At 42.2% G+C, this 16,978-nt stretch overlaps 1 protein-coding gene and 1 non-coding gene across 3 annotated transcripts in view; one reads left to right on the top strand and one right to left on the bottom strand.

The window, feature by feature from the left end:
- The window catches only part of LOC120551057 (ras-related protein Rab-26), a 118,587-nt gene that overhangs the window by 50,106 nt on the left and 51,503 nt on the right, over positions 1–16,978 (bottom strand). For both annotated transcript variants that reach the window (XM_039788197.1, XM_039788198.1), the window contains exon 4: positions 16,453–16,519. In XM_039788197.1, coding sequence (XP_039644131.1) covers positions 16,453–16,519 — 67 coding nt within the window. The remainder of the gene's footprint in view (positions 1–16,452; positions 16,520–16,978) is intronic.
- trnar-ccu lies at positions 16,905–16,977 on the top strand. Its single transcript has one exon. It is a non-coding gene; the product is annotated as a tRNA-Arg (tRNA).

Below are 16,978 nucleotides of genomic sequence, written 5' to 3'. Positions count from 1 at the left end.
CGTAGTATTTTGGACGCGAGCGCAAGCGTAGCAAAAAGATATACATTTTTTTTAAACCAAAACCTAGTAGTGTAGATGTAACCTAACCCCTACCTCCTCATCCATTTCTGTCCCAGATCCCTCTACCCCTAACTACCGTGGCCGCATTTTCACCAATCTATTTTGGATTAAAGCCTCTATTTGTTTATTCCAGACAGACAAGTCTGTGAAGGGCGTTTAATTAGTTGTAATCACCGTGAGTGTGGCTTGGCTCTGTCAAACTGAGAAAACACAAGGGGGGGGAGACAGAAGAAAGGGAGGTAGAAAAAAAAAAAAAGAGAGAGAATGATCTGTCCCACTAGTTAATTCCCTCTCGCATGGCTCCTGTGTTTATCAGATACAAGAAAACCAGAGTAAACCACAATAAGTTGCTCTAATCCAATTACGTCTTGCCAAGCGCAGAAGAGAGACAAAGCTAGAGGACTTTCTCAAAGCAGTAGAGACGCAGAGTTTTGTCATCACAGGCAGTAAGATTGTGGTTGCAAAACAGTATATACACAAGACCGAAATAGCTTTTACAGGTCCAATGTGTGGGAATTTCTCCCATCTAGCGTTGAGATCATACATCATCATCAATCAGCTCTCGCACCGCGCAGTTCAAAGTACGTATTACAGCTACGGTAGCCTTTGCTCTTTTCAATATCCTTTTACTTTTTCTGGGCAAAGAAGAAGAAGACTCCTGATCCTGAAATTTGGATTTTGAATATGTGTGGTCCTCCATGCTACGATACCCATTAGCAGCATTAGCAGCACCTGTGAGCAAAAACGCGGAAGGCGCAGCAGCATGTCCTGTATGTCCCTTACCGGCTAACATATTTCAAGATGGCGCATGATTATGGAGCGTCTACCCCAGTTCATGCGAATGCAAATGTAAAATTTCAAGCCAATAGGAATACTTGGAATTGATGGTGGTGGTAAATATTCATGAAAAAGGACAAGTTTGTGAACGGGCAACACAGATTTTGATAATGAACAACTAAACACGTTACACACTGGACCTTTAAGATAGAGGAAGAGACACAATTAAACATGCTGACGTGCTGATAGTGAGAAAAGAAGGGCAGGAGATACAGACAGGCAGGGGAGAAAAAGGTGAGTAAGGTTAACTAATAAAAGGAAGATAGACATATTGATGGACTGACCTATAACCTCACCAAGAAACTGTGAGATGAAACCACGATGAGAAGACAAATATATGCTAGTGAGAGAGGCTGACAGAGAATAGAAAATCCATTCTTCATCCAGCTTTTGGTAATAATGGCTGTCTTTAGAAGTAGGGTGAAAACGCACACCGGATTGATAATGTGATTAAGCTTTTGTGCAGGGCGAAAAAAATAAAAAATAAACATGATCAAATAATATTTAGATTCATTTTAGTTTTCTAAGGGCACCACCTGCTGACCAAAAGCAGCTGTGCAACAAACGACAAATATCTAGGGCAGAATTTATGGAACTGTCCTCCAATAAAAAGTGCAGTAGTGGTCTAAAACAAAATGTGTTTTCCTGACAAGCAACCACTTGTGGTTCGTTGTGCCAATAATGGCTGTTTTTTGATAAGCAAAGGCAGAACCCAGGGTATTATCACACTTTGGAACTGTCTCTCCTGGGGTTGCGCTCTTTTGTACACGCGGAAGGTAGACAGAAGTTGTGTTAAGAATGTCAGAGAGAGAAGTTCAAATCCTGCATCCTTATCAGGTGTGTGGACATACACACCCGCAAATCACCGCGTCAAGTCTGAAGCCGCCATGCTCGTCGGACTGTACGCAGCCCCTCCAGTTCCTGTGTCTGGGTTTTAGACGCTGTTCAAAGATCAGACAAGTACTTTGATTGAAAGATTCTGACCCACCATACTGACCATGAACTTCCCCTTACCTTACAAGCAAGAATGTACTTTACCTAGCCATATCCAAACCTAGTACTTTTTTAGCCATGTCTAAGAAGTCTAAGAACATCACCTAAACTTGGCCAATGCAATCGGCATGGCTCTAGGCAGCATTGGTTAGTCATTCGGTCCACCGCGTTGGTCCAGACTGACAGATCTCAACAACTGTTTGAACTTGATTGCCATGACATTTTTAACAGACGTCCGTGTTGCCCAGTGGGCGATTCCTACGGACTTTGGTGATCCCGACTCTAGCACTACCAGCAGGTCAAACCTCTCTTTTATTCTGTGTAATATCTTCATGACGTGCTATGATAGTACATGTATGTACAGACATTAGCGATTCCCAGACACTACATCTGAATTACTTTGTTTGATTTAGATTAGTTTCTGCTCCCTGTTCTTTGAAACAGAATAACACTTTTAGCTCCATGCATGACCCAAATGCAACCCACCAGCAGACCAATATTACTCACAATATCTCAACTATCTGAGCCACTACTACATTGACTATCAAAGTTTGTGCAGGAAACCCTAAGCAGGAAGGGATGGAGTTAAGTGATCCAGAAAGAGCACTGCCATCCATCATCTCTCTGATGATAATTTGTGTCAATAATGACCTTAATGGCTGCTCTCCTTCTACTTGAATAGAAGTCACATAAACAAGCGATGTACGCAGACATATGCATACAAATGCATATACACATAGGCCTGTAATACACAGGTTTTTTTTTATTGGTGGTGACTTTCAGATTTTGCAGAGAATTGATAGCACTTTCATGTCTGTACACTAAAGATATGGTAAGCTTAGCTTAGCATAAAGACTGAAAACAAGGGGGATACAGCTAGCCTGGCTCTGACCAAAGGTAAAAGAATCCACCTACCATCACCTTTGAAGCTCAATAATCAACGTATGTTGTTTGTGGACGTATGTTGTTTGTGTTGTTTGGCGGACTTGTTGGACCGTGCGAACACAGCGTCCCTCTTTCATTCCTTCAACCAGCTCCTTGAAAAGGTCGGCCTAGTGATGTTTACATATATCCAAAAACCTGTTGATATACAAGTCTTTGATAATGTTTAAAAGTGGCTGTGTTTCTCCTTCTCATCGGGTCTGCAGCCTTGCAAACTGTTGGCTGGTTAGTTTGTGTACAGCAACCATAGCAACGCAGAGAGCTGACCGTAAGCCCTAAACAGGCAAGAGGCTGTAAACTGGGATAAAAACCCAGATTGAGACACATATTCCAAATGCCCTGTATACATGTCCAAAGAATGCCTCTAAAACCTGAATAATACCAGAATATCCCACATGTCCTAATCGGAAAATTCTATATTCGGAAAAAGGCCTTATTCAGAATATCCAACCGGAATATGCTGTTTACATGACCTGCATCAAATTCGGGATATTGTCATATTCGGAATAATAGTGGAATATTGGTGTGCATGTAAGCATACTGAATGTTTCAGCACATAACTCCCTATAAAAAAAAAACATGGCTTGCTGTTTTTACACAGCCATTTTAGATAACTTTGTACGGAGCTAGCTGTTTCCCCCCTGCTTCCAGTATTTGTACAGTACACGGTACAGTATTTACTCGAGTTAAGAAACCAAATATTACCATATTTCCATTAAATGTCTATGTCTAACTAAACCTATGTACTTGTAGCTATTGTGACAAAAACAAAGTTGGGTTTCCAGAGGTGACTTTCACAGATTGACTTACATGCACACAAAAAATCCTGCCAGAATATTTCTGTCAACTTGCAAATGGCAGCTAAATATGAACAATCCCTCTTCTGCTCCATTACCGCCTTGAAGTGTGTGTTTATGTGTGTGTGTGTGTGTGTGTGTGTGTGTGTGATATGTGACTGATGAGTTTCACTCTGTTCCCTCAGGCAAGTTGCTGCCCCTGCACTGATGTTACAGTATGACAAAATGAGAGGGAGCGTCTCAAATTGCTAGCAGCGTCCCCTCCTGCCATCACGTCCGTTATTCCTGTGACAGTTCCAGCAGCAGTTGTCATTTCTACCTCTTCTCCTAGCTAAGCACAACCCGCGGGGCTCCATTCGACGGTCTCCATTTTTGAAAGCGGTGGATCACTCAAGACGACCAGCGATTACTAAATGCTCCAGGCGTAGTGACAGCTGAGTGCATTAATATTTAAAACCCTTTTTTCCCCCAAGATAAAACGGTAAAGAGAAATGAACAGGTATAGCATGTGGAGTGTGATAGCTGGATGAATATTTGAAGAAGACAAAGTGAGATGGATATTACAGTGTATAGACAATAAGCTCAATGGAGAGTAGGCTATAAGCAGGGAGATACATTTGCCCTCACACACACACACACACACACACACTTTCTAGCCTTCTCTCCACTCACTTTACACTGATGTGCTCAAGAATAAAGCCTCGAAGATGCATTTGGCTGTGACCTTGCACATCCGTTTTAATATGCAGAAAGGTAGTAAGGTGTGTGTGTGTGTGTGTGTGTGTGTGTGTGCGTGCGTGCTTGCATGTAAAGAAAAAGACAGAGAGAGAGAGTTTGACGATGGATGACACAGCTCATGGCTCTCCCTGTAGTGGAGCGGTACCTTCAGCGTTGCCGTTTCCCTCTTCTCCATCCATCTACCTCTTTTCTTTCCCCTTCTTTTTCCCTCCCATCTTTACTTTTCTCCCATCTTTTCTTTTCTATCATTTCCCTCAATCCCTTCATACTTTACACGCTCAACTCTTGAGCAGCGTTCCCTCTGCCGCTGTCCATTCCTCCTGCCTCAGACGGGACAGGCTTCTTCGCCCCCCCACAAGCTGCTGCTCAGTGAGGCCTCCAGTCGCTCATTAGTGATGAAAGCAGTGACCCAAGAACACGGAATAGAGGGAATAAAAAATGAGCGGCGAAATAATAAGGTAATGGCGCTGATTTCGTATGCAACGGCTGTAGTCTCTGTGGGTCCGATCAGTTGTCATTTCTCACTCCAGTTCTCTATGTTCTTGCATCCTCCCTGTTAGAGCTCATTTTCGCCATGTCGGGGGCATTGTGGCATAACACACATTATTATTATACCAAATTGTGGCTAATTCAGGAACAATGTTGCTCTCATGTTTAGTTTTTCCACTGTGCTCGCTCTCCGTATACTTTCTTTCCTTTTTCATTTCATTTTCTTTCATCTGTCTCTTATTTTTAATAATGTTAATCTGTACTTTTATTTTTTTTAACCAAAAGCCCTACTAGTGTCGTGAATTAGCTTCAGCTAAAAACACTATGATACATACATACGTTTAAGTCTATCTATGTTTTTTGTATCTGTCCCTACATAAATCAACTTTAATAATAATTATTCAAAGTATACATTTGTTTCCTAAATTGGGTGCACACGTTTCAATAGTCTATCACAAGGACAGCCCACAGAAGGAAGTGTGTTAGATGTTTAATTTATTTCATTCCTTTAGAGGTTAGGTCTGTTTGGTTAAGTTACAATTTTGTTTATTTATTGCTTAGTTGAAATCTTTTCAGTTTGACCTTGGTACTACCTTTCTTTTTTACTTGTTTTTCTAGTATCTTATGTTATATTAAGATTTATTCATTTTGCTATTTGGACCCAAAATTTGAAACTTTATTACAGAAATGATTTTTTTTTTTTTTTTTTCACCTTTGTCCTGTCTTTCATGCTTGGTCCCTGACGCTCCAGCAGCACGGTTTCTGTGTTCAGTGTAGTGTCCATATTTTTCGTCCACCCCCACAATCCAAAAATAAGTATATCATGCCTGTGTGTTCAGATTTGACTGAGTAATGACACTGAGAAGTAGTGTAATTCTTTACAAAACTGTAGAAAACGGTCCTGATTAAGGACCTAATAAGTCCTTATTGCTCCAACTGCTGACTGTGTGGCCAAATACTGTATCGATTTTCAAAAAGGCATTATCGATATTTTTTTCTAAACATAAAAAAATATTCATGTAAGACAGTGGTTCACGTTTTATGTTGTGTTTAAACCCCCTACCGCTAGATGGCTATGCTGAGACACACCACTAGTGTCCTTTCCTAACAGTGACTTTTTGCTAGAAGCTAACAACGTAGCTATGGCTGAACTTTGGCCTACTTTAGCATATTAACATTTGATTTTCTGCGTACTGAATTGTTTACCTAAAGTAAACTTCTTTGACTTTTATGAACATCACGTCTTTTTTTAAATTAGTTTTTCTAAAATTATACTTTATAAAAATCCCAATATATCGCCTTACGCACAGTATCGGAATATATTGCAATATATTGAATCGTGACCCATGTATCGTGATACAGTGCCTTGCGAAAGTATTCGGCCCCCTTGAACTTTTCGACCTTTTGCCACATTTCAGGCCTCAAACATAAAGATATAAAACTGTAATTTTTTGTGAAGAATCAACAACAAGTGGGACACAATCATGAAGTGGAACGAAATTTATTGGATATTTCAAACCTTTTAAACAAATAAAAAACTGAAATATTGGGCGTGCAAAATTATTCAGCCCCCTTAAGTTAATACTTTGTAGCGCCACCTTTTGCTGCGATTACAGCTGTAAGTTCGCTTGGGGTATGTCTCTATCAGTTTTGCACATCGAGACTGACATTTTTGCCCATTCCTCCTTGCAAAACAGCTCGAGCTCAGTGAGGTTGGATGGAGAGCGTTTGTGAACAGCAGTTTTCAGTTCTTTCCACAGATTCTCGATTGGATTCAGGTCTGGACTTTGACTTGGCCATTCTAACACCTGGATATGTTTATTTGTGAACCATTCCATTGTAGATTTTGCTTTATGTTTTGGATCATTGTCTTGTTGGAAGACAAATCTCCGTCCCAGTCTCAGGTCTTTTGCAGACTCCATCAGGTTTTCTTCCAGAATTGTCCTGTATTTGGCTCCATCCATCTTCCCATCAATTTTAACCATCTTCCCTGTCCCTGCTGAAGAAAAGCAGGCCCAAACCATGATGCTGCCACCACTATTTTGACAGTGGGGATGGTGTGTTCAGGGTGATGAGCTGTGTTGCTTTTACGCCAAACATAACGTTTTGCATTGTTGCCAAAAAGTTCGATTTTGGTTTCATCTGACCACAGCACCTTCTTCCACATGTTTGGTGTGTCTCCCAGGTGGCTTTTGGCAAACTTTAAACAACACTTTTTATGGATATCTTTAAGAAATGGCATTCTTCTTGCCACTCTTCCATAAAGGCCAGATTTGTGCAGTATACGACTGATTGTTGTCCTATGGACAGAGTCTCCCACCTCAGCTGTAGATCTCTGCAGTTCATCCAGAGTGATCATGGGCCTCTTGGCTGCATCTCTGATCAGTCTTCTCATTGTATGAGCTGAAAGTTTAGAGGGACGGCCGGGTCTTCGTAGATTTGTAGTGGTCTGATACTCCTTCCATTTCAATATTATCGCTTGCACAGTGCTCCTTGGGATGTTTAAAGCTTGGGAAATCTTTTTGTATCCAAATCCGGCTTTAAACTTCTCCACAACAGTATCTCGGACCTGCCTGGTGTGTTCCTTGTTCTTCATGATGCTCTCTGCGCTTTACACGGACCTCTGAGACTATCACAGAGCAGGTGCATTTATACGGAGACTTGATTACACACAGCTGGATTCTATTTATCATCATTAGTCATTTAGGTCAACATTGGATCATTCAGAGATCCTCACTGAACTTCTGGAGAGAGTTTGCTGCACTGAAAGTAAAAGGGGCTGAATAATTTTGCACGCCCACTTTTTCAGTTTTTTATTTGTTAAAAAAGTTTGAAATAGCCAATGAATTTCGTTCCACTTCATAATTGGGACCCACTTGTTGTTGATTCTTCACAAAAAATTACAGTTTTATATCTTTATGTTTGAGGCCTGAAATGTGGCAAAAGGTCGAAACGTTCAAGGGGGCCGAATACTTTCGCAAGGCACTGTATGTATCATATCGCCAAATTCTTGCCAATACACAGCCCTATGGCCAAATCATCAGGCTAAACTACAATAACTGAGTTCACACCGTTTAAAAAAAAAAAAAAAAACACTGGCATGCACCTGTCACTTTTCACTTCACGCACTCTTTGCCTCGTGGCTCTCCTCCACGCAACCCCTGGGAATACTCGCCTGACAGTTTGAAAACCTTGGATAGATCAATTTAAATGAGACACTGAAATATTAAGCACCACTTCTCTTCCCATTTTTTGACTTCCTTATTCAATAAATCATCACAGCATTCATTTTAATGATAATCAGATTTAGGATTAGCAGTTCTTTGAAACAAAATCAGTTTGGATTGTTGAATTGTTCTAATTCATTTTTCGCCGCAAAGGCATGACCGGTCCTCTGGAGGACATCCACCAGACCAGCGCTCGTTGGATTGTTGTCGGCCGCGGCAGGCGAGGAAGGCGGGGAGGAAGCTGAAGCAAGGAGGCCGGTCGGGCCAGCTAGCCCGGCTAAGGAAACTACCAAACAGAACGCCACTGCCAAGACTCACCAACGCCAGATCGATGTCACACACAGTAGATGAGCTACTAATACCCCCTGAACTGCTGCGTGATCATTATTGCAGAAGCCTGGCTGAACTCTCGGACGGCAGCTAGCAGCTAGCAGGGCGAGCTAGCGGCAGGATGTCTGAGTTGAAAACGCATCTTGTTGTCACGTAAGAGCCCTGTTCATGTTGCACAGACATTTTAATTGCATTTTGTGTCTGTTAAGAGGCACAAATGCACTCTTTAGAATATGCCCCCAAAACTGCCATTTTAGCTAAATGGGAGCTATGGGCATTAGCTGCAGCAACTCCAGTTTGCTAGGACCGATTCTGTTCGGGGTTTTTTGCTATCAACTGTACTCACATATTTACAGCGATCAAGATTAACGTAAAAATTGCCCGGAGTTCTCCTTTAACGTCTCCGTGCGGAACTTGGGCTTGTGAACTTTGCTTCTGCATTACATGCATCGATGTGTATTGTGCGTGCGGACTGTGACCCCTGTATATTCGGCCACCGAAAATCTTCGGCCGAAAATGGCCCAAAAGGGCATTTTCGGTTTTCGGCCGAAATACTTTTATCACCGAAACAATACGGCTGAAAATGTTGTGATGACGCAAACAGAAACCGCGACCTGCACGTGTGTCAGTACCCGATCCACCTGCAAAGCGTCTCCTAAGCAAAGAGGTTGAGACGGACCACTGAGTGAAAACAATGAAAAGTGCTCTTAGAGTCTGTCAGCACACGTTTCAGTGAGATCTATTCGGATCCTCTGCACTTCATCGCGACTGTACTTGATCCGCGTTATAAAGACCATTACTTGGATGCAGAAATAAAGCAGGGCGCACGAGAAATGATCCAGGCCGCGATGGATGCGGAGAACCCGCGTGGAGACGGAGCGCGCACGGAGCAGCGGCCAGCGCAGGAGGAGATCAGAGCGCAGAAAAAAAGACTCGTCTCTCTGCACCAGATGAGGGGCATGCACCCTCGTTGTCTGATATGTTCAGTGAAATCCTGCAAGAAAGTGCCTCAAATAATAATAATAACAATAGGTAAGCTATTCTGTTCTTAGGCTACTGTATATTGTATGTGACTATCAGAATGTAGCCATATTTCTGCTAGATATTTTTTTAATTAAACTTTAATATTAATTTATACAATTGCAATGCCTTGATTTTAGTAAAGTTAGTACACAGTCATAGCCATAAATGCAATGGTACTTTTTCGGTGTTTCGGTTTCGGTTTTCGGTCTTGGTTTCCTCTTTTTTCGGGTTTTCGGTTTCGGCCAAGAATTTTCATTTCGGTGCATCACTACCTCAAACATCACCACAAAGTGCAATAAGATGAAGCCGTACAAGGCAAGAGGTCCGAAAGACGTTTCTATGAGCCTATTTACAGCCATGTTCAGGGCCATACGTGCGTTAAACTTCTATTTTTGGTAACCTACTTGAATGGCCAGTTGAATGTTAATTCTATAAAAGGCAAGCAGTTAAAGAGTGTGCTAAGAAATCCTTCTGTTTTTGATACTGTACTTAAATTGGCAATTGACAAACTCCATTTCTCTAGAGACTGAAGCTGTAGCTGCAGCACGTTGATTTACATGTTTTAATGATGTAAAGACATGTTCAAGGAGTTCAGACAGAGCCGGTATCAGGGCCATATTTAGTTCAGTGTGTTATATGTCACTATTTTTGGTAGCCTACTGTACTTAAATGGCCAGTATGTACTTTATTTTCTTTATTCATTGAAGCCTCTATGTGTACAGGCTTGTGGTGATGCGCAATGTGCTATAGGTGCCCTATGTTTGGTACTGCCAATTTGTTTTGTTTTGTCATGGTTCATGTGTGCAATAAACATTACACTTCGTGAGCAATAAATCATGGCAGAGAATCGTGACATCAATTCTAAGCTAAAAAAATCGTGATTCATATTTTTCCCCGAATCGTGCAGGCCTACATAAATATTCAACGTAACTAAATACCCATACCTCTACAGCACTAATGAATAAAAACCAAACTGGTATGTGGCTTTAAAGCCTTAGCCCCCCTCCTCACCCCAAGAGAAGGCGATAAAAGCCATTACAGGGAAATGAAGCAGCCAAAGCTCCTCGTTCTAAACAATACATCCCTGAACAACCCTTTTAATCATACACCACCATTTGGAGCTGTCATGTGTAAGGTGGCCATTACCTGTGCCATGAAATGCATTTACTCAGTCACTCTGTTCCTTTCAATTCATCCTGTCGGGTCTTTTTTCTGCGATTAGGTATTGGGAAAGGACACTGGAGGAGTTCCATTTCAAGCCGAAATGTCCATCATTTGAAAATGTGACATCTATGTTGCAAAGTGACCGATCACACAGAGTTAGGAATACAATCATTTTACACATCTACATTAAGTAGCGACGTGCCTGCACATCATTTGTCATAAAGCAGGGGGCTTCAAGGTTTTTTAGGCCAAGGACCCCTTAGCTAAAAGAGAGACAGAGTAGGGACCCCCCTACTACATATACTGTATAAAAGTAAGTTGCATTAAACTGGGCTTCGTGGATGAGAATTAATGGCAGTGAATGGCAGAAGATACTCCTCTCGGCTGCTACCGCGCTATCGCACGAGATCACGCACAGAGCACAACATTTATTGCTTTTAAACCGCAGCCGGGATATACACAACTGTGTGGCATCTTGTCCTATCGCCTCACGCTGCAGTAGCTGCTTCTGCTGTTCACTCGCTTCTTGATTCTTCTTCTCCAGTAGTCCCTTCCGGCAATAGATGTTGTGCTCTGAGCGGGATCTCCCGCGATAGCACGGTAGCAGCCGAGAGGAGTATCCATCAGGCAAGTGTTATTTAAATATACTTCTGGTGTAGTTACAAACTTTCTAATGCCTCGTTTTATAAGTACAGAAACTATTTGTACTAGTGTAGAAGTTTGGTATCATTACGGGCACTATTAGTTGGGTAATTTACGAGATACAAACGTGGATCCATTAGTGCTTGCACTAGGCTAACCAGCTGATAACGCTAACTCGACCAACGCTATAACAAGGGAAAAAAGCTTATGGGGGGTTTGGCTTGAGGTCAAGGTGCAAAGGACCATAGGGTGAAATTACTCCGAACCATCACTTTAAGCTTAACTGTATAGCTACTATAATAGGCATAGTAAGCTTAGGCCAATTTATCTGTGCTATTAAAATGTTAGATTCATGTTAATGTATATTTCCAGACATACAGTATATTTATTTTTGAAAAAAGGAAGTTTCGAAAAATTATTTTGTAAACATAATTTGGCCCGCCCCCCTCCACTAACTTTGAGAACCCCCTATAGGGGTCACGGACCCCATGTTGAATATATCATAATATATAATATGTCATAAAGGATAAGTGCATGAAGGGAATGGAATAAAGCTGTTTACTCTCTTCCACTGCCTGAGCCCTCTTAACAGCCTTGAATTCTATTCTCCTTTAATTCCTCAGTGCTCGTTGTAGGGCGCTGCCATCTATTGAAGCATAATGCCACTTCTTTACAGGACAAGCTCCTATTGAAAGCTGGGCAATGATTTCTCTCTAGCCTTGTATCCACCCTGCTCTCTTTCTCTACATTGGCTGATTCATGCCAGTTGTTTCTTGTCTACAGTGCTTCCATTTGCTTCCGACTGTTCGCATATTTGAACCGGTCTGACTACTTTGTTCCTCTGGATATCTGGTTTCATTTCTTGATTTGATCAAATTCATCTAACCTTAAAATGTCTCCATATTTCACCTTCTACCACTCATGCCTGCATTAGGTTTCAAATCACTCAATATCCTCTCTCTTATTTTACATCGCTGTCCCTCTCTTTCCTGTCTACCCCTTTCGTTACTTGTCTCCCGCACTGAGTCAGCTTTTTTTTAGCACCCTGTGGTGTTCGCTCCATGCTGTGGGAATGACAAACTGTCAGCTCCACAGGGGGGGGGAGTGCGGCCGGTTTCTGGACCCAGCCCTAGTGGCAAAGTATCACCTCGAGCTCACTTCGATCACATGGTAAATTATATACCTGTTTAACATCAGCATGTAAGCATTGTTATTGTGAGCAATAGCCATGGGCCAGTATACGATTCTGAAATGTCTGGGTAAAAAAACAACAATTTCTTTCCATGGAACACAATGCATTTTATTTTTTAAAAACATTGGCAGGGAGACGGATTACTAAACTGCACTTTCTCTACTTGACCATTCATAAAAAAAAATTCTCTTAAAAAAAAAAAAACAGCTCATATCTTAGGAACGGTATGACAGAACATTTTAGTGGTTTTGAAAGCTTGACCTTTTCAAACCGCGGCATACCTTGAAACCGGTAATTGGCCCATGCCTAGTGAGCATGTTAGCATGCTAAAGTTGCTGAAACTGGGGTGCCCAGCAGCAAAAAAACATTTTTTTTAAAGCAAGAACTTATTAAAGGAGAGCTGTGGTTTACAACTTGGGTTTTATCTTATTGTTTTGCGCATCATTTCCATCAGTTATGATACCACTGTACCATTGTGAAGTTGGATCGCTATATCAGCTATAAAAATGAGCAGTCAGACGATCAACTGGACAGGTTGTTAAACAAGTTTAGCCAGACTATTTTAAGCACTTTTTTGAGGTAAACTGAAAGCAAGCATAACTAACTTTGGTATAATCCCTCATGTAAGGGAAAGGTATATACCGTATGTGCACGGCACACAGCAGTAGCTCAGTCAGTGGGGATTTGGGGTTTCAACTCCTGGTACGGACCAAGTGTGGAGTGTTGACCGGCAGCTGGAGAGGTGCCAGTTGGCCTCCTGGGCACTGTCAGTGTCCTTAAGCAAGGCACGGTACCCCCGCAAACTGCTCCGGGGTTGCTGTACCATACTGTAGTTAGTATTGCATTGCCAGACCTTGTCCACACAGCATTATGGGATGGGAGAAAAACGTACTCTGGTTTATTGGCATTTCTATAAACCAATCACAATCGTCATGGGCGGTGCTAAGCGCCAGACGGAGCCACGGTGCCTCTGCTAAACAGCCTCGGGAAGGAACTTGTTTTGGTGGAACATGTGTACGTTCAAAAGTTGTTTTAGTCGTGCGAGAGAAAACTCCGATTGGACAGATAGTCTAGCTAGCTGTCTGGATTTACCCTGCAGAGATCTGAGGAGCAGTTAACCATAGTCCTCAGAAATCCTCCGGAGGTTAGAACGCCAACACAAAGAAAGCAGAAGGTGATGTGCAAATAATGGAAAGTTAAATTTAATAAAATTTTGACCGAAGCAGGTCAAAGTTGGATCACAAACTCGGTTTGATGAACATGTACAACAAACAGCTTGGGCAGTAATTTTAACATTTACTTTGGTTTTTAACTTTTCTCTAAAACTTGTATGATTGACTTCTCCTGCTTGCCCTATTTGACTTTCTTTCTTCTTTTTCTTTTAGAAATGGTACTGCATTTCCACATCAGAGCAATTAACAGGTTGTGTGTAGTGGTAATGTAACAGGAATGATTGCCAAGTCTACAAAGATAAGACCAAGATTTTCGAAACTGCAATTTCCCAGTAACGTCCGAAATCTCTTTTTGTCTCCATGTTTGCTGCCAATCTTTCAGTGCTGTTGTTTGTTTTTTCTTACTCACTCTCTGCATCAGATGATTCATGCCAGATATGAGTTACTAAATACAGGGTGATGCGGGATATATATCAGAGAGAGAAACAGCCCACAAAGCAGACATGTATTCATAAGAAGTGACGGCGGATTGTGACTCATTTGCTGTAGAAGAATCTATTTTAGCTGAAGTAGTGACATAACCGGCAGTCTGGAGATGTTCCTGTTGCTGGCAGCCTGTGCACTTGACATTTACATTGACACTGAGTGACTTTTCAGTTTAGCACCTTATGTGCTCAAATCTTTTTTCTCAACTAATAGCAGATGCCGGTGGAGCTGTTCAGTGGCAGAAAACTTTGGCTATAGTGAGGCTCTCCAAAGAAATATCTGTAACCGAAAGAGCCCAGCATATGCGCTTGGCTAATGTTTTGTGAGGAGATGAACAATAATAAAAAGAAAAAAATACTAGAAAGCAAAATGTAAATCTACATAATTAGTGATTCTGATTGCTCTCGTTCTGCCGGAAATTCTCTTTTCAGATGTTCGTTTTCGGATGTCTGGTACCTTCTGCTTTCTTTGTGTTGGAATTTTAAACTGGTGGATTTCTGAGGACTATGGTTACCTGCTCCTCAGATCTCTGCAGGGTAAATCCAGACAGCTAGCTAGACTATCTGTCCAATCTGAGTTTTCTGTTGCACGACTAAAACAACTTTTGAACGTACACATGTTCCACCAAAACATGTTCCTTCCAGAGGCTATTTTGCAGCGGCACCGTGGCACCGCTCGGCGCTTAGCACCGCCCAAGACAACTGTGATTGGTTTAAAGTAGTGCTGTCAAACGATTAAAATATTTAATCGTGATTAATCACATTAATGTCATAGTTAACTCGCAATTAATCGCATATTTTTATCTATTCTAAATGTCCCTTGATTTCTTTTTGTCCCATGATTTTTTTCTCATTTTAATGCTCTTATCAACATGGAAAAGTGGATCGGCTTGCTTTGTGCTTTTGTCGCCTGGCTTTGACGAGGAGGGCGGAGAATTGGCATCAGCTGTGTGCTCGGCCATCAGCTGTGTGCTCGGCCATCAGCTGTGTGCTCGGCCATCAGCTGTGTGCTCGGCCATCAGCTGTGTGCTCGGCCATCAGCTGTGTGCTCGGCCATCAAGTGGTATTTCAGACTGGACGTGCTGCGATGATAGCTCAGTTCACAACGTTAAAACACACAGATCACTTTGGTCTTGTCAATGGAACCATTTGGCAACTTTTTAAAAGCAAACTTTCCATTCAGAATCTTATTGACTCGCCAGACCTTGCTCCGCCGCACTGTGGAGGAAGGTCTGGCAACTAGAGACTAAATGTCAAAGCACTGTAAATTGTTCAGTCTATTTTAAGACATCTGACTTGCTCACATCTACCTGTCGATGCTCAGAAACGAGGCACAGCCCTCTTAATTGTCGGATCTTTACATTTCAAAGTCAGCCGAGGAAAAACCGTCCGTTAGAATTGACAGCTTTAGTGACAGCTGCATTGGGGCTGCTTCCTCTCCCCTGGTCCTGCACGTCAAGACTAAATGAGCTCAATTTAAAAGACAGTAACAGACGGACAACTCGCAGGAACTGGCCCGAGGCTCCCTGGGTGCCTTGTTAAAGATCAGCGAGGGTAAACTGTTGCGCTGACAGATCCGAATAACACCAGGCAACTGGCCAGCCACGAGCTCACACAAACGGTACTTACAGACGTGAATACACATGCAATTACAATTATGATATAATTATCACCCATTCAAAACATATTTTCACACTTATACAAACCTGAAGAACACACATGGAATCCCACACGCACACACACACTCATACGTAAAGGTACAGCGGGATCACATACACAACAACCACCCATTACAATGCTATTCTGTACGCAGCTGTATAGATTCATTGTTCCGCCAACGCCTGCTCATTCAGGTTGGCCTGAGGCCCACTGCTATCTGTGCTCAGTGGGGTTGTTTTCGAGATATAACTGCGAAACACACACACACACACACACACACACAAACTCAGAAGCACACATGGGAATAGCTTATAGCTGTCCCACACCTGCTGTGTGAGAGGCAGGCTCATTTTCCCACCCAATGGTTAGCCTCTCGCTTAAGGGAACACCTGCACATCACAAAGCCTCCGGCGAATGCCTGCGCGCGCACACACACACACACACACACACACACACACACACACACACACCAGTCACTCTCAAATCAGCTGCAGCATTTGGGGTGTTTTTTTGCTATACCAACAGGAAAGAGCGGGCAACAGGGTAAAAACATAGGTTTGAAGAAAACAAAAGGCAATGAACCATCAGTCACGCAGTCTGGCTGTGTCAGGAGAAATGAAAAAGATAGGCAAGGTAGAGGGGAAGATGTCCGTCACAATCAAACATAGTAGCTCATAGTAACAAACATGAGGGGAATCCTACCGTTAGCATCGCGGTAGTAAGCATGTGTGACGCTCCGGAAACGCTCCTGTCCAGCAGTGTCCCAAATCTAGACAGGAAGAACAACAGGGTTATCATTAACATCACATACCATAATAGTGAGCCTGTCTCTGTCAGCCAACCTTTTTTTCTGATTCATTCGAAAACATCCTCCAAGCAATTAGCCAGCGTGACTACAACTAATTTTTACACATGCTGAAGAGGTGTTTGTGGGGCTGTAGTTAAAGTGACTCTGCATTTAATTAAAAGGGTTTTCTTTGAAAATATGAATGCTAAAATGTAAGCTAAGCGGCCAAATAGGATTGGGTTAGACCAAAACAACGGTCTGACAAGAATCTTTAAAGTCACATCTGATTGGTCTTTACCTCATGTCATTTTGCCTACCACAGTGTTGCTGTATCGTGGCCAGAACTGGTGAAGCTGTATGATGGGTAGCCCCAGTGGCCTAATGGATAAGGCACTGGCCTCCTAAGCCAGGGATTGTGGGTTCGAGTCCCATCTGGGGTGA

The sequence above is a fragment of the Perca fluviatilis genome, chromosome 21 (genome assembly GCF_010015445.1).
Source record: "Perca fluviatilis chromosome 21, GENO_Pfluv_1.0, whole genome shotgun sequence".
NCBI classification, from domain to species: Eukaryota; Metazoa; Chordata; class Actinopteri; order Perciformes; family Percidae; genus Perca; species Perca fluviatilis.
This window is presented reverse-complemented; position numbering and strand designations above follow the sequence as displayed.